This window comes from Zonotrichia albicollis, chromosome 25 (assembly GCF_047830755.1).
Source record: "Zonotrichia albicollis isolate bZonAlb1 chromosome 25, bZonAlb1.hap1, whole genome shotgun sequence".
Lineage (NCBI taxonomy): Eukaryota > Metazoa > Chordata > Aves > Passeriformes > Passerellidae > Zonotrichia > Zonotrichia albicollis.
The window spans coordinates 2,370,785-2,392,715 of record NC_133843.1 but is presented as its reverse complement, the minus strand read 5'-3'; the positions used below and the strand labels follow the sequence as shown (position 1 = coordinate 2,392,715).

Sequence of the window (21,931 nt, the reverse complement as noted above, 5' to 3'; positions counted from 1 at the left end):
CAGGGAGGCACAGCAGGGCCTGCACTGGGGATGCTGCTCAGGAATCCATCACTGCTCGTGGGCTCTGTTCATGCTCTGTTCATGCACCTTGCTCACATAAAGGGAAGGGTTTAATGACCTTTTCTCACAACCACACTATAAAGGAATTTCTTATTCCAGGGCTGGACCTGAGCACATGGAGCAACCCAAAACATTGTGTTATAAACAGGGTTTATAAAGGGCTCTTTGTAAACTTCCTTCCCAAGATCATGGTCACTCAATTTTATGGTCCTTATGGTGTTTACAGAAATGAGATTTTGGAGCAAATCTGACCTTTGAAGCAGTGAAACTTCATTTTCTTTTGACCTGTGCAGGTGTCCTCTTGTTCCTTGGAGTCCTCCTCAACTGCATAGGGATGGGAGGTGGAAGGGCCACAGGACTGGGATGGCTGGGCCAGGGTGGCTCTGGGGCAGTTTTAGGAAGATAAAATCCTCAAGGTTCCAGGCTGAGCTGACTCAACAGAAACAAATACAAAGGTAAATCCAGAACGATGAGCCAGAAACCCTACAGATGCTCTGCAGAACAATTGGGCTCAACCAGTCCAGCCCAGAGAGCTGTGGAAACTTTTTTCCCTCCCAACTAAAAGTGTGTGGGAATTTGCATTGCAGTCAGGTAATACTTAAAGTGCACATAAGCCATCTCATAAAAATTCCAGTGCTGTGTACGTCACACAGCTGGCTTTTATTAGAGCTGTGCTCTTCTCCTGACAGTGCCTGGGAGCTCAGATCTCCATTAACTCTGCCATTCCTGGGCTGCTGCTGCTTCCCAGATTCCTGTCCTTTCCCCCACGCTGGATCCCTTCCCTGCAGGATGTGTTTCTTTCATGGCTTTTCAGCAATTGAAGGTGGGAGCACCTAAAAGCTCTGCTTTGGATCCCTTGAGCAGTAACAAGGAATTTCCTCCTTTCTCCCCAAAATCCCTCAGGCCTCCCCCTGTTCTGTGTGTGCTGAGCTTCTCTGAGCTCCATCTGCCAGCCTGGGATCAGGGGCTGCTCACAGGACATTGGGAAGCACTGGGGAGCTCTGTTCATCCCCATTTGTGGGATTTTGTGGCTTTTCCTTTCAGCTCTGCCCCACACAAGGTTTGGATTTGCCACCCCATGTTTGGGTTTTTAGTGGAGTTTTCTGATGGCTGGGTAGCACAAGGTCTTGAGTAGTTTTTACTCCAGGCCTCAGGAAATTGGATTTTTATTTCTATTTATTTCAGCTGCTTTGAGCTTGAGTCAGTTCAGCTCACTTGGTTATTGAGCAGGTTCAGGTCTCATTCCTAGTGTGTCTCATTCCTGGTAAACTGAATTTAAGCAGGACCAGAAATTTCAAACCCAGTTAGTTACCCCTTACCCAGAAACACAAGAGAGCTTGACTGGGCTTTACCAATCTGTGTTGATGCACTCAGAGGTCCTTGGAGACAGAAAATAGAATTTTTTCAGCCTCTGGTACCGAGCCTTATCAAGCCAGATCTAGTTTGCTGTTTAGCTTGGGACAGGAATGCTCTGCCAAGTCTCTCTGGGAAGGAGCAGCAGCAGGAATTGTTATTGGAACTTTTCATTTCAGGCCCCTGAGCCCCAGTGAGGCTGTGCAGGTGGGAGGACAGGGATGTGCTGGGATGTGGGGCACAGGATCCCTCCCCAAGGATGTGCAGCTGCATTTGGGACACAAACCCACCCTTGGAAAGCTGGCTGAGTCTCAAATAAGAAGAGATTTATTTTTTTAAGCTCTTTGCTCATTCTCCAGCTTTTCCACTGCTTTACAAAGGCATTTCAGAAATGTCCCAGAGCTGTGGAAATTCTGCAGCCACTTCTCAGAAAACCATGAGAGAATTATTCTGACATATGTTTCCATCTCCTGCTTTTTGCATTTTCCCCTCTTGTGTTTCTTTTTCTTTGACCTAGAACAAACTTCTCCATGCTTACAATTCTCACTATTCCAGAGAAATTTCACTGGAGTGTTGGATTTTCCCCACGCAGTGGAATGCTGTGATCCCAGTTAAATTCCAGTCTTCTTCCAGCAATGTCCACGCTAAATGTTTTTGTTATTTATTTATTATTTAAATGATTATATATTATTATTTATTAGCAATGTTTTGTGCAAAATGATGCCTCAGGGAGGGTCCTTCTCCTGGGCCCTCAGGAAACCAGGGACCAGGTGCTGTGGGGAGCAGCACCTCAGCAAAGCACAGAGAACTCCAAAAACATCCCAGAGCTCTTTATTTTTTTCTGGACAAACAATTTTATTTTCGGTAATGCGTCTATACACTGTACATTCAGTCACTGTGGTATATAAGCATAGCTATTTTCATACATAATCTCATAAAGTCCTTTATTTTACAATATTATCTGCATCAGGGGGAGGGGATGTGGAAAAGGGGGTGGAAAAGGACTATCAAGGTACACAGCGAAATAGATAAATATGCCAAGCTTTTTTCTTATTTTTTTTTAAATCAGGCATTTATAAACAAGAAAGCATACATTACTTACATAAAAATAGTTCTAGAATAGTAGAGTAAGTCATAATATTGTCATTAGCAGCAGCATAGGAGAGACCAGGATAACAAAAATGTGCTGAAATGCTATTGGCTATTATAAATGTAAAGATTTATTTTTCTTCAATTGAAAAAATGTCATTTCTGTGAGTTCTTTCAATTAAAAAAAAAAAAAAACAAAACAAAACCAAAAAAAAAAAAACAAAACAACAACCAAGCCAACAAAAAAACTTCTCTCTAAAACACATGGACTGCTGAGAGGGCAGAATGGAACAAAAACCAACCTTTTGGTAATAAAATACTTTACAGTGAAAATAAGGACAAATAAAATGCAAATGATGGAGAAAAGGTTATAACCCACATTGAAAACTTGCAAAAAGATTTTGTTTTGTTTTTTTCCTAACAGACAGCAAAGGTTCTTCTCAGTTAAAAACACAACTCATAAAACAAGACAACTACCAGGTAAGAAAGAGTTTTGAAAAAGTAAACACCATATACACTTATAATACAACAGTGTAAAATGAAAAAAAGTATTTACATGTTGAATTTATTTTTAATGTTTTTTTACATTGGCTAGTTCTGTTTGAAAAGCAGAATATTATGTATAGAGTTAGCTGCTCCATAGATATCAATGTTATTGCTGTTGGTTTTTTTTTTTCCCTTCGTTAAGTCTTCGTTCAGTAATAGAAACAAGGAGTAATTAAACTGAATATACAAGTAGTAATATATTTGTAGGTACAGGGAGAGTCAACAGCCTGTATGAAACACCTCTTCTCCCTTGGAACTTCTTAAAGGAAACTAAAGCACAGAGGGTGGGGGGATGGAGGGGCAGCCCCTGTCCCTGGGGATGCAGCAGGGACTGGGGGCTGCAGGAAGGAGGGAAGGAGGGAGGGAATTCCATGGACCAGGCTCTCCCAGCTTTACTGAGGTGTTGCAGGCACAGGAATGACCCCAGAGCTCCGAGCACCTTCACGGGATGGGGGCTGCTCTGCAGAGCCCCTGGTGAGAATCGGCCCCCGGGGCTGGGACAGACCCTGCTGATGGCTCCGGATTCACATCAATCCCTCGCTCTGCAGGAACAACGCAGAGTGAGCTCTGATTGTTAAACATGGCCAGAAATGCCCAGGGCTTAAAGGCAGCCCTGCCAGCCCCTCCTGGGCAGCGGCTGCTGCTGGACAGTGTTTGTTCCTGCTCTTCTTGCACCTTGTTTCTCGTCATGATTTTAAATATTAATTGATAGAAATGGCTTTTCACTCCCAAGGAGCATTTCCTGGGGAGTTTTGGGGGGGGTTCACTGCAGGTATGGCCCTGCATGGAGTGCTGGCAGTGGGGCAGAGCCCCACTGTAATTCTGCTTTGGAGTCTGTGCTGCCCTGGGAGCCTTCACCTGTGCAGCACAGTGAGGCTGCTTGGTGCTGACTGAACATTTTACTGTTCTGCTTCTTTCCTGCAGATTTCCTCCTTCAGAAGTGTGGGAGCCTCATGCTCAGTGAGTGACTGCATTTCCCTGGACACAAATGAAAAATCACCTTGTGCTCAGGTGAGTGGCTTTTCCTGGCAAGACAACAGCTGGACATGGACACGTTGCTATTTTTTGGGGTTTATAAAGGGAGAGAAACCATCACAAATCAGGGGGAAAAACCCAAACAAACAAAATTTCCAAAGCCAGGCTTCCATGAGCCGCCACAGGAGCAGGGTCTGTTCTGTGTGGGTCCCAACACGGCAGTAAAGCAGAGCACAAGAGACTTGAAATGCACAAAAATGATCAGCTACAGCTACAGTTGTTTAGTTTCCCTTGAAGAAATAAGTGGATAATACAGATCTGGAAATCATAAGGCTGAGAACATTTTTCTGCATACTGCATAACAAAAGAACCCCTTTACATAAGACAGTAATAATGCCCATTAATGACTATATGGCAGAGTTTAATCCATGCATATGATTTAATAATCGCAGAAAAAAACATACAAAGAAAATAAAACCCCACATTTAAAAAAAAAACAAAACAAAAACAAAACCTGCTCAAGCATAATCAAAATTCCTTTTGCATTGCACTTTAGAAGGAGAGCTGCACCTAGAGCCAGTCTCCAGTATCCCAAACACACAAGGGCCAACCCCTGTATCCACAGACAGGTTCAGGTCATTGACTTGGTGTGACTGTTTCTTGCTCCCAACAGTTTTACATTGTCCCAGAAATTCCACTCCTTTCATATTTCTTCTTTTTTGTACCTAAAACATATATATGAACTTCTTTGTTAATGCTCACAGTTACTATAATGGTTACTATAATGGTTTCAAGCAAACAGCTCTTGTTTAAAAAAAAAAAAAAAATCTCTCTAATGTACTGTAAGTAAATACCATAATTTTAGGATTGGAAGCCGCTTTCTGTCTACTGGGAAATAATTTTGAAGCTTACATAGTTTGCATTAATGTCCAAAAGCAAATAAAGATTACTGGAAATATGTTTCTTCTTTTAGAATAACTCTGGGTATGATGATGCATAGGGGGTTCTCTTTTTTTTTTCCTTTTTTTTAAAAATTTTATTATTATTCTTTAAGGTAAAGAAAGTGTCAGCATTGCCTAGAAAAGATGCTGTGAGGAAAAATGAGCTGGAAGGCACATCTGCAGCCCCAGATCACATTTTCACTTGCTTGAGCGTGTCAGAGGTGAGTGTTTATGGGTGAAAATTATTTTTCTCCTGATCAGTAAAGCACCAGCTGTATTTGTTAAACACTTTTGGGAGCATCTCTGCTGCTCCCCATACACAGCCACAAAACCAGGTTCTATCTGAACCAGCAGCTCAGGGGGAATTCCTGCTCTGGGGACTCTGGACCTGCTGGATCCTCCTTTGCTTACAGGGATGCTGATGGGAGGTGTCAGTGGTGGCAGATTGGGTTCATGGTTTGCACAGCTGTTAGGGCAGAATCTCAAATGCTTGACATGTACATCTTAGAAACAGGGAATAAAATGCAGAGTAAGATTCTGACAAAGTGCAGGTTTAAAAAAAAAAAAAATATATATATATATAAAAAACCTCAGCACCACCCCCAAGGCAGTGATGGTTTGCTGCATTGTATCCCGGGGCCGCGGCTTGGATCCCAAAATTAAAGTAATTTTTCTTTTTAAAAAACAAAAAAAAAGTTTTTTAAAAAAAGATGTAGGCTTATTCACAGCAGCAAAAATGTTGGTTTTCTGTTCTGTAGTATCCGACACTGCAACGTTGGACTCTCCTTGGGCACAGAAATCCTGACTGACAGTTCGGAATGGAAGCAGGGAAATACTGAACTCATGGTAAGATGGTGCAACAAGATGAGTTTTCCAGAAAACTGAAAGCTGAAGATTTCAGAATGACTTCAACACACAGATGTCTCTGCTTTGTTCCTCTACCAACTGATCATCCATTTCCTTCCTTTCTTCTTTCTCTCTTTCTTTTCCCAAGGCTGACGTGCTCCTGGGTGAAGTCTCTGAACACAGGGGGGTCTGTGGGGCTGGGCTGGGGCTCTCAACCCAAGCCCCTCTGCTCCCCTCATCCCCTGCACGCTCCTGCAGCTTCCCTTCTTCCTGTGTCCAGGGCAGGAAATGGACATCATTCATTCTAAGGAAAAAAAATCAACTTGGAAAAGCACTCGGAACTTCTCCTACACCCACGTGACGGGATGGGACCGCGATGGCTTCTGAGATGGCTGGAAAACTGCTCCTGACATGGATGGCATCATCACCAAGAGGGGCTTCTGCACAAAGAATCCCAAAGCCTATAAAGTCATTAAAAATTGTGCATCGAAGGTATTTTATTTTTTGTCTTTTTTTTTTGTTTTGCTTTTAAAGGTTCATTATAAAAATCTTGTTAATTTTTTTTTTATACCAAGTCTGTGTAATGAATTCTTTTAAATAGCTTATAAGAAAAGTCGGTTTGTTTTTAAATTCCAAAATGTTCCAACAGGCAGGAGAACACAAAGCCACTGCCGTGCTCACCTTGGACTCTGGGTTCAGCTGGACCACACTGCTTTGCTTAGAGTTTGCCAGTAGAAAATTTGCTGTGGACTTAAAAGTATTTTGTTTACAAACACTTTGTGTTTTCTAGGCACAGTAAGATGTTGTGCTATATGGATTGGGAAAAAAAAGAGGCGGAATTCAGTGCTTCTGTTCCAGAGAGTAACAACATTTGCCTTCCAACTACTGAGAATTCGTATTCCTAAAGTGTGTGCCAGGACACCACTACTCACACGTGCACTCCCAGTCCCACTCTCTCCCTCCCTGTGCTGGGGGATGAGGGGTCAGTTCTCCATGGGGCTCGAGGTGCTCTCACTGCTGGGCTGGCTGCTGGCTTTGGGCCACAGCTGTTCCTGAAGTTCCTTGACCACCTTCTCCAGGTGCTCCCGCGCCTCCCGCTCGTGCAGGAGGTCGGCCCGGAGCTGCTCCCGGTCGGCCTCGGCGTGCTGCAGCTTCACCTGCAGGTCCTCGATCTGTGGGACAGACACACAGACAGGGCTGTGGGACACGGACCTTGCACTGGGCAGGGGAGCAAACAATGTCTACTTCACACATAGGATTATCAAGATAGAGGTAAGGAAGGAATTCCCTGTTCCCTTTTTCCATACACTGCTGCAGTAAGTGCCTGCTTAGCTTTGAAACCTAAACATCTCCACTGGCCCCAGCTCCAGAAAGGAAGGTTAAGAAACAGTTCAAGAATTCCTTAGTGCCACAGAACCTGGTCACTTCTTCAAGCATGGCTGTTGTTTCTTTAAGCAGTGACAGCAGCTCAGCAAAGCAAACCCCAGGTGCTGGCACAGGGGATTCACTTTCAGCTCTTTTACAAAGATTGTTAATGGAAGTGACCAGAAAGGGCTTTGGCTGCTGATGGGCCAGGCCTCCCCAGCTATGGATTAAAGCCCTGCAGTGTCCTCACTCTGTTCCCAGCAGAACCTGCAGCTACCCTTGGCCTACCTGACCTCCCTGTTTGGTACTTTCTGACAGAAAAGGCAGAGAAAACCCCCAGGACCGGAAGGTGCAAATACCAGAAACAGCACCCAGCGAGAAAGGAAATGCCAGCAGTCAGCAAAGATTGCCATTTAGCAAGGAAGGGAAACCTCCCATGTTTTGGCCTAAAATGCAGGTAAACCTCCCCCATCCATGTTTGGATTTCAGTATCAAGGTAAGAAAAAGGAAGGCATAAACCACAGCTCCTCAATGGGCATTAAGCATCTAATACTTTAAGCCTACACAGAGGCATTGCCACCCTGGCCTGATGCTGTTTCTGTCAGACTGAGCCTGTCTAGAGAACTGTGGTTTCCTCAAAAATAATTTGTGACCAACTTCCTCTTGCACCCCAAGCTGTAGCTACAAGGGTGTGTAAAGCTTTATTTTAAAATTTCTCAAGACTTAAGAACTTGACACCCCTGAGCCCCCAGGCCAGCCCAGGCCGTGTTCAGCTGCCCTGGTGCTGCTCCCCAGGGCCCTGGGGGAACGCCCAGCGCAGCAGCCCCAGGGAGGCTCTGTTTAGTCTGGACACCCCTTATCAGTGAGACATCCTGTGATGCTGAGAGGAAGCCCCACATCATTTCCTGCTCCTGGCCAGACGTGTCTCAGCGGGAGCAGGCGGCCACTCCCCTTCCCCTTATCAGAGCCCTGGAGATTGTGAGCTTGGCTTGTGCTCTTCCCTCCTCCCTTAAAGCCACCACGCCAGGGACCTGCAGCTCCCACCTCCAGGAGCACCTGTGTCTCACCACAGGCTGCTCCAGCACTCCTCTGCCATGAGCTTTTCAGGGCTGAGCTAAACTATGTAAAGTATTTGAAGTACATATAAATACACACAAATTAAAGTCTGTTAAACAGAAGCTTTTGAGGACTATGAGGGAGCTAAAGGGGCACCTCTGTGGCAGGTGCATGGGATAAGGTTAAATTCAGGCTCCATCTTTTGCCCTCCTGCCCTCTGTTATGCCTTTCCCAGCTCAGGGGCAGGCAGGGGCAGGAGGGAGGAGCTGAGGAGCTGCTCTAAGTAGGGGGTGGCAGGAGGGGAAGCTGAGGAGCTGCTCTAAGCAGGGGCAGCAGGAGGGAGCTGAGGAGCCGCCCCAGGCAGGGGCAGCACGAGGGGAAGCTGAGGAGCTGCTCTAAGCAGGGGCAGCAGGAGGGGAAGCCGAGGAGCTGCCCCAGGCAGGGGCAGGAGGGAGAAGCTGAGGAGCTGCTCTAAGCAGGGGCAGCAGAAGGGAGCTGAGGAGCCGTCCCAGGCAGGGGCAGCAGGAGGGAGCTGAGGAGCTGCTCTAAGCAGGGGCAGCAGGAGGGAGCTTGAGGAGGCGCCCCAGCCCTCAGGGCCTCACCTGTGCTGAGTACTTGGCCCGGAGCCGGCCGGCCTCGCAGCCCTTGTCGCACACGCGGATCTGCCGCGCCTGCTCCAGCTCCCGCTTCAGCCGGATCCGCGACTCGTTCGCCTCCTTCATCTTCTTCTCGTTCTCGGCCCGCAGGCGCTCGATCTCCTTCCGCAGGTTGCGCTTGGCCTCCGTCGCTTCCCTCAGCTTCTCCTTCTTGGCCACTCTGAGGAACTCCAGCTCCTGGGACAGAGGCAGGTGAGCAGTGAGTGTGAGGGAAGCCATCCAAACCACGTTCCCACCTCCTGCTGCCTGTGACCGAGGCAGCCCAGGGCTGAACCCGCTCTGAGCTCTGCACGAGCCCTTCTCCTTTAAATCCTGTGGAGTTCCTGCACTCCAGCTACCCCGAAGCCCAGGATAACAAAAAGCTCAGCGCTACAGCCCCATTTTGCTTTGTCAAGCAGAATAGCTGCGACCATCTGGGCCTGAATAAAGATGAACTGCAGTTGGAGAGAGCTCCAGCACCAGCTCCACGTTCCAAAGCACCCGACTGCAGTGCCTGGGCTGGAGCTGAAGGCTCTGAAGATGCACAACGTGGAAAGTGCAGTTCTGAGTGTCCTTTGTGGATGGAAAAGCTCAACAGGACATCAGAAATCAGCTCCATTTTATCAAGCCCCCACCCAAAACCCACTCAAGGCAAGGACAGAACACAAACTGTGTCTTTCCTAGCTCTGGGGTGCTGTAGCTGACTGGGGCGAGCCCCAAGACTCCTGACAACCAGCTCATGGACTGCTCTGTCACAAAACCTGGAAAACTCCAGGCTAAAACCTGAAGCTGAATGGAAACCACATTTTGCTCTGGGAACTGCAACTCCCCCTGTCCAGGCTGGGAGCTGCTGCCTTGGAATCTCAAACCCATGAAGGAACCATTAATTTCATGGATAATGATAAGGAACCTTCAAAGAACAAAGGAAGAAACCCCACAGTTGTTAAAACACACATTCACAGCAAGCACAGAGATGTGGCTCACATTTCCTAAAGGGTTAAATTAGAAACTAAAGATCTATTTTTTCCCCCAGAAGCAGCATTTCCTCCCTGCCCGAGTCAAACCCTCCAGCCCTGCTTGCTGTGAAGTTGCACTGCAGGGTCATGGGAAATTCACTCTTTTGACAATCTCACTTCCCAGCCAGGCTGGAAGTGAGCTTGGCCATGCCTCTGGAAATGCACACAGAGCCCCTGGAAGTACCCACATACACACACAACCTCTGGAAATGCACACACAGCCCCTGGAAATACACACACAACCTCTGGAAATACACACACAGCCCCTAGAAGTACACACACACACACACATTATGCATAAATGTTTACTTTTAAATACATAAAACACAGATTTTGCTCAGGGTAACTAAAAAAGAGAGCATCACTGCAGGTTTTGTGTCTCAAACCGGGCCCTTATTTACTCCACCCCATGGATTCCAGCCCCAGCTTGGGAAGAGCTCCACACCAAATATTCAAAGAGGACACACAAATCTTCCACGCTGGCTCCCCCTTCTTTTCTCTGCACTCTTTTTACCCCAGCTCAAATAAAAGGCAGTTCCCCCATCACTGAGCTCAGCCCTGCCCTGTGCAGCCCTGCCTGACCATGGACACACTGAGGGATCCAGGAATTCCAGAAATAAGGAGCTGCTTCCCGGCCTGAAGCTCAGCAGTGGGATGCCTGACAAAGCCCTTACTTCAGCTGTGGCCGTGTCCCAGGAACACCCTCCCTCACAGAGCCTTTAAAACTCCAGCTAAAGCCTCCAGAAATGTTTCCTGTTCAGTGAAATGAAAACAAAATAAACTCTGCTGGACTAGAAGATTTTTTCAGTAATGAAAAGATGTTGATTTTGGTAACCATGGATTTATAACCCAAGGAAAAACAGGTGGCAAGCTTAAAAACATAAGACTGGTTCCTGTGCTTTGGATTCCCGGCTGGATTTACAAACAGAGCTCCAGCAAAGGCTGTTGCTATTTGGGAAAAATGAGGCAATTCCTTTTTCAGAGCTGCCTGCTGGGCTGTACCTGGCAGGGCAGGGCAGGGCAGGCTCACCTGGTGCAGGCTGCGCTTGGCCTGCAGGGCCGCGTTCAGCTTCTCCTCCTGCTTCACCCTCATCTTCACCACCTCGTGCAGGAACTTCTCTTTGGCTTCTTTGGTGTCCAGGCCACTGTCCAGGGCCTGCCTGAGGTGCTCCAGCTCAGCCTCCAGCCCGCTGCTGTGGGGGTCAGGGTGTGCAGCCACCTCGTAGGAGCTGTTGACGGGGGCTGGGGGCTGCATCCCAGGGGAGCTCATGTCCTTGGCAGAGCTGGAGGAGGTGAAGGATGGGGAGGAGAGCGAGGATAAGGAGGAGGTGACTGGAAAAAAGGAACATTGAAAATTAATTTTAAAATGTCAATAATTAAGACATAATTATATACAGCTCGTATATATATTATACAGCTCCAAATGTGCTGAGGCCCTTTTGTACAGAGACACTTGATAATCAATTTTAAATAGGAAAGGAAATGAAAAACCTGCTCATTTTATACTTTGATACTTGAAAAATGATGAAAATGCAAACTTGACTTAAGGGACTGAGTTCAATTTGTTTGAGCTGTGACTGTGCAGCTCATGCCACAAAGGTACCATGGCGGCACTGGGCTCCCACAATTCCATTTAAACCCCATGAAACTGCACAGCAACCCCTGCAAAAACCCCAGCCCAAATAAAGGCAGCCACAAGTGTCACTTACATTCTTCCCTGGTTTCTACTTCAATCTCTGCTTCTGACTCCTTGTCCTCCTCGGGGGCCGTGCTGGCCGCGGTGGCGGCGGTGGCGGCGGCCTCGGGGCCAGCCGAGTGCTCGGGGCCGTGTTTCCTCTTCCTGGGCTGCCCCGAGCCCAGCCCCTCGCTGCCCCGGGCCACCACCGTGGCACAGGGGGGGTTGCTCACCATCTTCTGCTGGGCTGGAGGCGCCAGCGCCACGTTGGGCGCCACGGCGCTCTCGAAGCTCTTGTAGGAGTAAAAGCTGCGTTGGGGGAGGCAGGAGGAGGAGAAAAGGGTCACAATCCTGGCTTTGGGAGCTTCCCACTGCAAACACCCACAGTGAATCCCACTGATTTCCACCAGCTGAGAACCTGCCCATGGCACCGTTCAGTGTTTTAGTCCCTCATTAAACCCAGGGATCCCATCCCAGGAGCACCAAGGAGATGAGACCTCCCAGAGCCTGGAAGGCCTAAAGCCGCTTCCTCTGCTCCTCATGGTGCTGTTGTTTTAACCAACTGCACAGCTGGACTTCCATCTACCCACAAATGGTTTGTAAACTCAAACCAGCACTTCCTTAAGAAAAACCATGAAGTGGAAAAGCGTCTTCTTGTGCCTGTGATTCTGACACACACCTGAGTGTCCCTATGTAAAACCACAGGTACAACAACCAACAAACCTCTGGTTAAACCTTGGTGTTAAAGGGGAGCATTAACATGACAGCAAATACATGGAATTTTGCAAAAAACAGAGCAAAGACTTTGTAACTTCAATTTAGCACCTACAGCGTGATGTGGTATCAGTTAAAATTTCTCCTGGAGCTGTTGTAGGTGGGTTTTATCCAATACTGAGATCAGTCAGGTTTCTCACAGGGATACCAAGGACACTTAGACCACTTCTCTCCCTACCTAGTTTAAAAATTAGGATATTCTGATAGGCTTTTACCCTTTTATTTTCCTTTTTTAAAAATCAATCCCCACAGCTTCTAAGAAACTTATTCATAAGGGCAGCACAATATGTTCTCCATAATATTCCCTAAAAACACCTGGTCACTTAAGTCAAACTTTCCAAAGAAATCATCACCCTCAGGCAGAAACCTGGCTCGGAGCTTTTCAGAGTGCCCAGCTCCAGTCTGGCACAGGGATGTTGAACTGCCCTGACACTTTGTGCTCTCAGTGTGACACCAAGGTCCCACCTGCTGGGGGTGACTCACTCAGGGCTGCTCCTGGCCCCGGTGTCTGGACAGGTCTGACAGGCTGAGGAGCCAGAACCCCCAGGCCAGGGCACACAGAGGGGATGGGGAAACCTCTGAGGAGCCAGGAACCCCCAGGGCACACAGAGGGGATGGGGAAACCTCTGAGGAGCCAGGAACCCCCAGGGCACACAGAGGGGATGGGGAAACCTCTGAGGAGCCAGAACCCCCAGGGAACACAGAGGGGATGGGGAAACCTCTGAGAGCTAGAACCCCCAGGGCACACAGAGGGGCTGGGGAAACCTCTGAGGAGCCAGGAACCCCCAGGGCACACAGAGGGGATGGGGAAATCTCTGAGGAGCCAGGAACCCCCAGGCCAGGGCACACAGAGGGGATGGGGAAATCTCTGCTGCCCTTCGGCCTCCCTGGCACGGTGGGGAGGGACAGGAGCTGGTACCAGGGACAGGGCCCTGGCAGTGGCTGCACCTCTCTGACCCTGCCCAGGACCTTCAGTGACTGCACCCCCAAGTGTCCACCCCTTCTCAGCAGCCTCCACCTGACACTTCCATGGCAGGTGCCACCTTTAACCCCTTCACGCACAAACCAGCAACACTTTTTGTGTTTCCTTTCTGCAAACGAAACCCTGCAGCTGCCAACACCCTGACTGAGCACGGGGACAAACCCAGGGGCCTGTGGCAGCCCCTGTGCTGTCCCTGTGTCCTTACCTGTCCCGGATGAGGGCGGGCAGGTGGCTGGAGAGCTCCTTCTCGCTGGCTGACACCGCGGGGGACCAGGGCCGGAAGGCGGAGAGGCGCTGCCGCGGGTGCACGCAGCCGATGCTCTGGGGACAGACACGACATCAGTGACCCCAAAAACCCCCCCAGAGGGGACCTGGGGCTGCCCAGGCAACCTCAGTCATCCCCACAGCTGCTCCCCACTGGCCATGACCTCCTTGTTCAGGGGTTCTGCTGGCCAACGAGCTCTGTGCAGTTTGGATGATCACAAAGAGCTACAAACCCACACAAAGAGCTACAAACAAATCCTGAGCCTTGCAGGGCTCCTGTACCTCAGAGGCACAAGGGAATTCCTGACTTCCCTGGCACAATCCAGGTCAATGAGCACTGGAGGGTGACAAGGAATCTGGGGGGACTGTGTAGCTCAATGCTGACTAGGGAAAGGATGGAAATGTTACTAATTTAGAAACCCTGGGCATGTTCTTTCCCACATTTTCTCCTCTGGTCTCAGAAGAGTGATGCTTTGTGCCAATTTGATCTCTCTTGATGACAAAATATTCAACAATCACCTTATTAGATGAACTGGATAAGGACCGTAACCAACTGGACTGTTTTTCCTTCTCAGAAGAAGCTGGAGATTGGGAAGCAGAGTCATCTATTTTGGGCTTTTTGGAAGCAGGAGGATCTGAAGAGACCTGAAACAAAAGCAGGAAAAATCAAAGTCAGATTCCTCATTTTGCAATCAGCTTAGAAACAAGTTATAAAGCAAAAGCAAATTTTGTTATTTAGAAGGAAGAAACTCTGGGTGTTTTTCTTCTTTTCTCAAATGCAAGGCCAAACAAAGGAGTGCAAACAAGGGGCAGACACAGACTGTGACATAACACACTTCACTCCTCCATGGGAGACACTGGGGTCAAGTGTGCATGGCACAGCAGAGATGGGCAGTGATCAAAGGGAGACACGGCTCCAGGCTGAGGAGAACTATCAGCCTTTTATGATTTTTGCATGCAGAAAGGTAAGTTTAATGTGGTTGCTGAACTGGAAAGATTATTTTAAACGAGAACAGAACAGACTTTGTTATTCTGTTTGCAGTGGTTGTTATGCCGATGACTTCACTACCCCACAGCTGCAGTGGATTCTGGGGGTGCTGCCAAGAGCTGCTTTGCCTTTTCCACAAGTGGCTCAGCTTGGCCCATAAATCATCCTCAAGCATAAGAAAGCCCTTTGGCAAGCAAAATCCCTTTCCTTCAACACTGTGAAGGAATAAAATTCCTATAGTCCCAGCGTGGCTTGCAAAAAAATTGGTAACTACTGGTTTAACTGGTGCACTGGGGATACCAGCTTGAAGGGCTGCCAGTACAAACACCTCTCACAGCAGGGAGAGAGAAGGTTCTGGACCTTGTGCTGCATCACTACCAGAAACAATAAAAGAAACATCCCAGCCCTGTTTCTATTCCTTTCTGTGTCTTTTTGCAGTTCTGCATCTCCACCTTTCCCCATTCCCACTCAGCCTGGCTCCCAGAAGGGTGGCACAGCCACCCTGCAGCCATTAATAATTGCTCATATTTGCATTCATTTGTTTCATCCTTTCACTCCTCTGTGATTTTTGTGGGCAAACAAGTGTTGATCCAGGTGTGTCTAGGCTGGCAATATCCTGGGAGCCTGAAATGCTCCAGCCCAGTGATAGAAAGGACCTCATTTGCCAATGTCCTGTGCTCTGAAAATCAGTCCCCTCAAGGCATCTTCAGCTGGGAATTCAGAGGCTCCTTCTCCAGCTGCTGCTGAGCCCTGAGCACTGTGATTTAAATGATTTACCTGAAAAGCACCTGCAGAACTGTCCAAGTGCCCTTCTCAGGGCTCCCTCCCCAGGAGCTCTCTGACTGCGCCCCATCAGTGCCCTGATCAGGAGGGGTGACAGCCTCAGCCCCTGCAGAGCCTGCTGCTCCCTTGGGAGCAGGGCAGAGCCCTGTGCAGCCCCTGCCAGCCCAGCTGGCACTGCCCGGTGTGCCCTGCCAGCCCAGAGTGCCAGCAGCGTCACCCCCCAGGCCTGCAGGGCTCAGCACAGCATTCCCTGGCACTGCGAGCCTGGGGCAGCTTTCCATGCACAGCAGATGAAGGAGGATGACATGGGAGGGCTGTGGGGGGGGTGTGTGCAACCCCCAGGACAAAATTAGCCCGTGCCAGTGCCAAATTCCAGCTCCGTGGGATTTGCAGCAGATTCTCTGGGCACAGCTTCAGGCTTCCCCAGGGCTGCCCCGCCAGGGCACGGGCCCTCCCCTCACACCCAGCTAGCAAAGGGCATTCCTGGGCCCTTCTCTAGAAAACACAGCACAAAGCACTGGGAGAGACTTGGTTTTGCTGGGGAGATGCTGCCTGTGCAGAGTCAGTGACTGCATGGGAAAGGCATTTGGCAGGGCCTGCTGATCCCAGCCCATCCACCGGGGATGGGGAGCTGTGTGGGGAGGGGACTCGGCCTGCAGGCTGGGGAGGAAGGGGGGCTTGGAATGGAAAAGGCAACAGGTGGCAAGACTCAGCATGGAACCCATCCCTCCCTCCCCCTGTCTGTCCGTCCGTCCGTCCGTCCTGAACATTCTGTCCAGGCAGGAGCAGGAGCAGGACAGGCCCCAGGCTGGGCCCAGAGCAGCCCCCCAGCACCCCCAGCTCTGGGAATGGGGAGCAGGGACAGCCCTAGACAGGCTGGGGAGATGTTTCAGCAGAATGATCTCCTTTGCATTTTTTAAGGAATTCTCTCAATCTCTCTCCACTGTCCCCCTTCTTTCACCTTCAGGTCAGGGCTGACCCCAGGACAGCAGGGCCTGAGCACCCCTGGGAAATGCTGCCCCAATTCCCTGCCCAGGAGCTGATCTGGAAACATGGGGTGCACTGGAAACAAGCAGCAAAGGAGGGGAGCACACAGGGCAAACAGGGCTGTGCTCCCCCAGAGCAGGCGCTGAGGTTTTCCTGCCCTGGAATCATCTCCCACCCCAGCACTCCTGGGAGCCCAGAGCTGGAGCAGCACCCCAGGGACCCAGGGTGCTGTGAGCGAGGTTTGGAGCTGCTGTGCTCACTGCTCCAACCCCTGTCCCACCTGCATCCCACGGATCATTCCATGCTTGAGGCAGAATTGCCTCTTGGCAGATGCTTTAAAAAACCCACCTTGGATTTAGGATTCACTTTAACAAGGTAAAAATGCACCAATTCCAGCAGTTTCTACTACAGGAAGAGACTCAGATGTGGAACAAGGCAGACACTGAGCACCAAATCTGCTCTCCTGTGACTCAGCCATTACATCCCACTGCAGGACACATTCCAGGCACCAAATACCCCACTCTGACACTTCCAGCCCAGCCACAGCAGCCAACAAACCTTGGGACTGCTTCAAATGGGGATGATTTGATTTCATTTCTTCCTCTGTGCCAAATAATGAAACACACACCAAGTTGCAAAAGAAATACTGAAAATCTGATCTAGCTTTTTTGCCGTCTTCATAAACTATTTATGAAACATTGAAACAAAAACTCCAAAAGACTGAAATAAATATTTCCTTATTTCCTATTCATTTTTATTTCCATTGGAGGCAATTTAATAATCTGCTGTCAAATGGGCTTTGTGCTGGACACAGCCACTTGTTAATAAACATTTTCTCCAATCCACAGATGGAACAAACTTCAGGATACAAAGTGGGCCCAGAAATGCTTACATGAAACATTTACTTAAGCTTTGGGACTGTTGGTTTCTGAAGAAAATTTCAGGGGAAAAATAGATACAGAAAGATTTATACAGTCACTAAAAAAAGCTTTCAGAGGTGCATTCCAAAGGGAAATTTGGGCCTGTGAACTTTGCCAGCCATTTTAAGGCAAACCGAAATGAGGCGGCTCAGCTTGGCCTGCAGCCAGCCAGGGCCACATTTGACATGTCAGATCAAATTTTCTACTTCAATTAAATATTACAGTAACAAACCATGAGACCAGTGGAAAGAATTTTTGACCCTCTCCTTCTCAGGAAGACAAACCTTCCCTGGAGCTCGGCACCAGGAGCAGAACCAGCAGCTGCAGGTCAGGCACCTCAACAACACCTTTTGCTACAAATGCAATGGAAAATAAGCCCAGAAAAAAATCTTGTATTTGAAGATGTGGGAGTGCTCACAGGTATCATTCTGGGTGCCCTAGTGTCTACCAAAATACATTTCCTGAATAATTCACTTTTATTTCCCCTGCTGTGTCCCAGTGTCACACATCTGGACTGACCAAAGGCTTTTGCTCCCTCCTCATCCTTTGCTTCTCTGCCCCAAACCCACAACACGTGGTACTGAAAACTGGGCTGCTTTTGCCTTGTTAAGAATAAAAACATCAACAAATGGAAAACCCTTAGGAGGCCTCCATACATCTGAAGTTTTAGCTTGGAAATGTACCTGCAAAAATCAGCCCCTGCTCCAAATCCTCACCTACCCTGCGCTGATAAAACCTCCCCAAGCTGGGTCTCAGCTGAGCAATAAATCCCAAATCCTGGTTAAAGACAATGTGGTAAAGCAGGGCAGTGGCACAGGTCTGTCTGAGCTGGTCACCTTCCCCAGCCAGGTGTGGCTGCACTTTGTGCTGCTTCCCTGGGCAATCCATCCCTTGGCTCATCCCCTCCTTCAGAACAGGGCTGGGAAATGTGGGCCCTGAACTTCACTTATTTCTTTAGAAATAAAAGATTTCATGTCCCCAAAGCTACTGAGCTATCCCAACCCAGAGAAATCTGCAAAATTAAATGGCAAAATACTGCAAGGCTGCAGAATTCCATTTCATATCCTTAAGGCAGGTGGAAATCAGAAGCAATTGCACTGCAAAACGCAGCTGGAAAGGCAGGGATAAGCAGAGAAAATACAAAAAGGTGCTGTGAATGTGCAGTGGCCTCTCAGTGCGCCGTTGCCACCCGGGCTCAGGCAGGCGCAGCCCAGCCCGGGTGGAGCTTCCGGTCCCCGCCGCGGTCCCGGCAGGGCAGACCCGCCCGGGCCGGGCTGGGAACCCCGAGAGAGCCGGGCAGGCCCTGCCGGGGGAACACCCCAGGCAGCCCGGGCTGAATGCACAGACAGCAGCCCTGAGCCAACAGGGAGCCCCCCAGCAGCACAAATCTCTGGATTTTGTGGTGCTCTGAACTCCAGAAAATGTCTGAGCACGCAGTGTCTGAGCCTGTTCCTGCTCCACAAAGGGCACGGTGAGAAACGCAAGTGGAAGTGAGAAAGAGAATTTCCAGGGTCTGTTCTGGGTGGCTTTCCTGGGTCGCTTGGTGAGCACAGAGCAGTCACAGCCAGCTGAGCAGCAGACACAGGGTGGGAACACCACTGACCCATTTTGAAAGGCTGCCATGACATTTATCTCCTGCTTTGCCTTGGAACAGAAGGATGCAGAGTTTTATTTTAAGCCCAGGGAAGTGCTGGCTCTGAGTGGCCACTCCTCCTCCCAGGACACGTTTTTCAGGCTCCTGCTGGCACAGGGATTAAGAAGTTCCCCAGTTGTGTAAATGGCATTTCAGAAGGAATGTTCCTTGACCAGCGACAAGGATTCAGATCTGCTTCTGGAGGTTACTGAGACCACAATTCCCACACCTGGGAGCTGAACTTGGAATTTTCCACGTGCTGCTCTCACAAATCACAGCCCTGAGTCTCCCTGAGAACCACATGAGAAGGGAGAGGGTTCTGACAGATTCTTTCAAATTTCCAGTTAAACTCAAATTTTAAAATGCCCACTGGAGGTTCTGCCATGTGGGAAAAGGGCCCTTTATCCACATCCTTTAAGCCTCCAGGAGCACGTTGCCCATGGCCAGAACACTTCTTGCTAAAGCCTCTTTGTGACGTGCTCCAGAAGTGATTAATAAGGTATTAGAGCTCTTTGTAAGGACTGCACTTTCACGTGGATTAGAGGAATAAATATATTCAGGTACAGATTGAAAGCTGGGGAGGGTTGTCTCCATAATAAAAAAAGCTAAAAATAAAGCTGTGCCACGGAGCTCTAAGAAGATTTACTGCTTGTCTACTGGAGATATTTAAAAGAGAAAAAACCTACCACACTGCAGTGTCAGTTCCAGGGAGCCTATGGAGCATTTGTTTTATTTTTCTTTCTTTTTTTTTTTTTTTTTTTTTTTTTTTACAATTTTGGTTTCATTGGGCAGGAATCCAGACTTTTTTCCATCTTCCCTTTTTTTGTTGCTGCTCTGGTGGAAGCACAAGGACTCCTTTTCCCCTGTCATTTTGGGATGTGTGATTATGGCAAGTATTTGCTTTCTATTCCTGCCTTGCCAGCGCACCCAGGGTGTCCCCCAGGGGTGGCCTGGAGGGAATCTGCACCAACCAAAGCTGCCAGGCACGGGAGGGAAGGAGCTGAGCAAAAATCCCCCCTGCTCTCCCTGTGCCGGGGTTCTGTGTCCTCCCTGGCTCTGCACAGGGCTGGTTTTCCATGCAAACACCTCCCCAGCTGGGCTGGAAGAACTGGATAGGAGAGGAGATGGTTTGGTCACGTTGGCAGCATTGGGAGGTTCACCTAAAAAAACCTGGGAACTGAGTATTTCTCACACCTATGTGAAAATCTTCAATTTCTATGGAAACATCTCCAGAATTTACAACAGCACAAGTGAAAAGGGACTGGGCTGTTTTATTTCAGACAGTTTAAAGCAAAGTCCTGCAAGTACCCTTTGATGAATTCATTGTGTAAAGGCAAATTTAAATTATTTTCTAGAACACTCTACATAGCCCCTGGCATAAGTCATCATCCATTTTCAAAGCTTCTTGGCTAGCACAAAAGAAAGAAAAAAAAAACCCTTTTCTCTCCTGTCTCAACATTTCTTTCCTTTTATTCCTTTAGCACAAAAATTAGGCCAGATGACATCTGCTGATTGAACACAAGGCATTGCTAGCAGGCTGGGCTCCAGCAAGCCCTGCAAGCACCTCCCAGGCACACCCAGAGCCACAAACTTCAGCCTCAGATGAGGCAGAAAAGGCAAATCCCTCCTAATCCTCACCCCCTGCTGAAGCTGCTGCGATTCTTTGGGCCACTGCAATTTAGGAACTTTTCCCCAAGTTCCACGAACTTGGACGTGATGAAGATTCTACCTGGAAACCTGCACTGACAAAAAATGCTCACCAGCTCACCTGGCTGTTTAACCCCTGATCTCTACAATTATGCTTTTAATTTCTTGTTCTCCTGCTACATCCATCTTTGATATAAATATGGATCTATAAATCAACTCTTCAAATCTTCTACTAATAATGACTTCTTAATAATCATTCTCTTGGTCCTCAAATGCTATAGTAGTTGCTCACAAAATCAGTATTTCTCATTCAGAGTGATTTTGATTCCTGCAGAAATCCCAGAGAACACAGAGCACAAACCCATCGTGGGGTGAGACCCTCTGCCCAGCTGGGAACACTGAAATAAGCCAGAAAAAAAAGGAAAAGCCACATGAGAATGTGGCTACCTCAGTGTTAAATCCCTCCAATGAAGCACCCCTGATTTGTTGATTTTTCAGGTTAAAATCCCTCTGCAAAGAGCTGATCATTTGTTACACGATGTCCTTGCCTTTTCCCTCTTGGCTGATGCACCTGGAAGCCTTTTCCACTGGCTAAGAGGCTGTTTTGCCTTTCCAGTGGAAACTAAAAGTTACAGCTTGAAAAGAATTCCCTGCCCTGTGGTTTGAATCAGAACAAAAAGCTGAAATGCCCTTGCCCAGGGCGGGGGGCTGAGCTGAGGGCAGGGCCCCTCTGGTGCTTTTTGGCAGCAGCTCCTGGGGTGCCCTGACAGGAGCAGGAGAGGCAGAGGGACCAGGGCAGTGTGGCCAGGGATGTGTGCTGCACACACAGGCAGGGCTGGCCCACAAAACACTTCTGCAGCTGGGAAAGAACCAAGGGATGCCAGCAGGGTCAGCAGGGAAAAGCAGAATTCCCTCTGTGCCCAGTTTGTGGGCTCACAGAATTAAAAAGCCCTCTGTGAACAGAATTCTCTCCCCACATTTTCCCTGCCATGCAGGCAGGCTCTGTTGCTGTAGCTGCCTCAGGTTCCAGCTCCATCTGCTCCTGGGTTGTGGGGACAAGTCCACTCTGCCAGCCAGAACCTCGCTTTGGTCCCCAGTGTTACATAAAAGGAGCAGCATTCCCCTTGTGACTTCCACTAATTCCAGCACAGTTTAGGAAGCCAAGAAAGGAGAGAGGGAGCTCTAAAACTGATAAAACTGATGAACTTTTGATGCTGTTTTGTCAAGCTCCCCTGTGGTACCTGGGGATGGAGCTGCCAAGCTGATTTGGGTGTCCCCAAGTCCCCTGGGCACAGAATCTGCCCTGCAGAGCCACCAGCACCCAACCTTTGAATTCTGGAGGAAAAGCAAACAGCACAGAGAAAGCCAAGTCAGTGCCCAGCCTTGAACAATTCTC

General features: G+C 48.7%; 1 protein-coding gene across 1 annotated transcript in view; it reads right to left on the bottom strand.

Moving 5' to 3' along the window:
* Positions 1-4,836: 4,836 nt before the first annotated feature.
* Positions 4,837-21,931, bottom strand: part of SKI (SKI proto-oncogene) — a 99,761-nt gene continuing 82,666 nt past the window's right edge. The window contains exons 3-8 of the mRNA XM_074558766.1: positions 14,097-14,222; positions 13,519-13,634; positions 11,592-11,866; positions 10,913-11,214; positions 8,834-9,064; positions 4,837-6,982 (exon numbers count right to left, since the gene is read on the bottom strand). Of these exons, the coding sequence (XP_074414867.1) occupies positions 6,794-6,982; positions 8,834-9,064; positions 10,913-11,214; positions 11,592-11,866; positions 13,519-13,634; positions 14,097-14,222 (1,239 nt within the window). The 3' untranslated portion in view covers positions 4,837-6,793. The remainder of the gene's footprint in view (positions 6,983-8,833; positions 9,065-10,912; positions 11,215-11,591; positions 11,867-13,518; positions 13,635-14,096; positions 14,223-21,931) is intronic.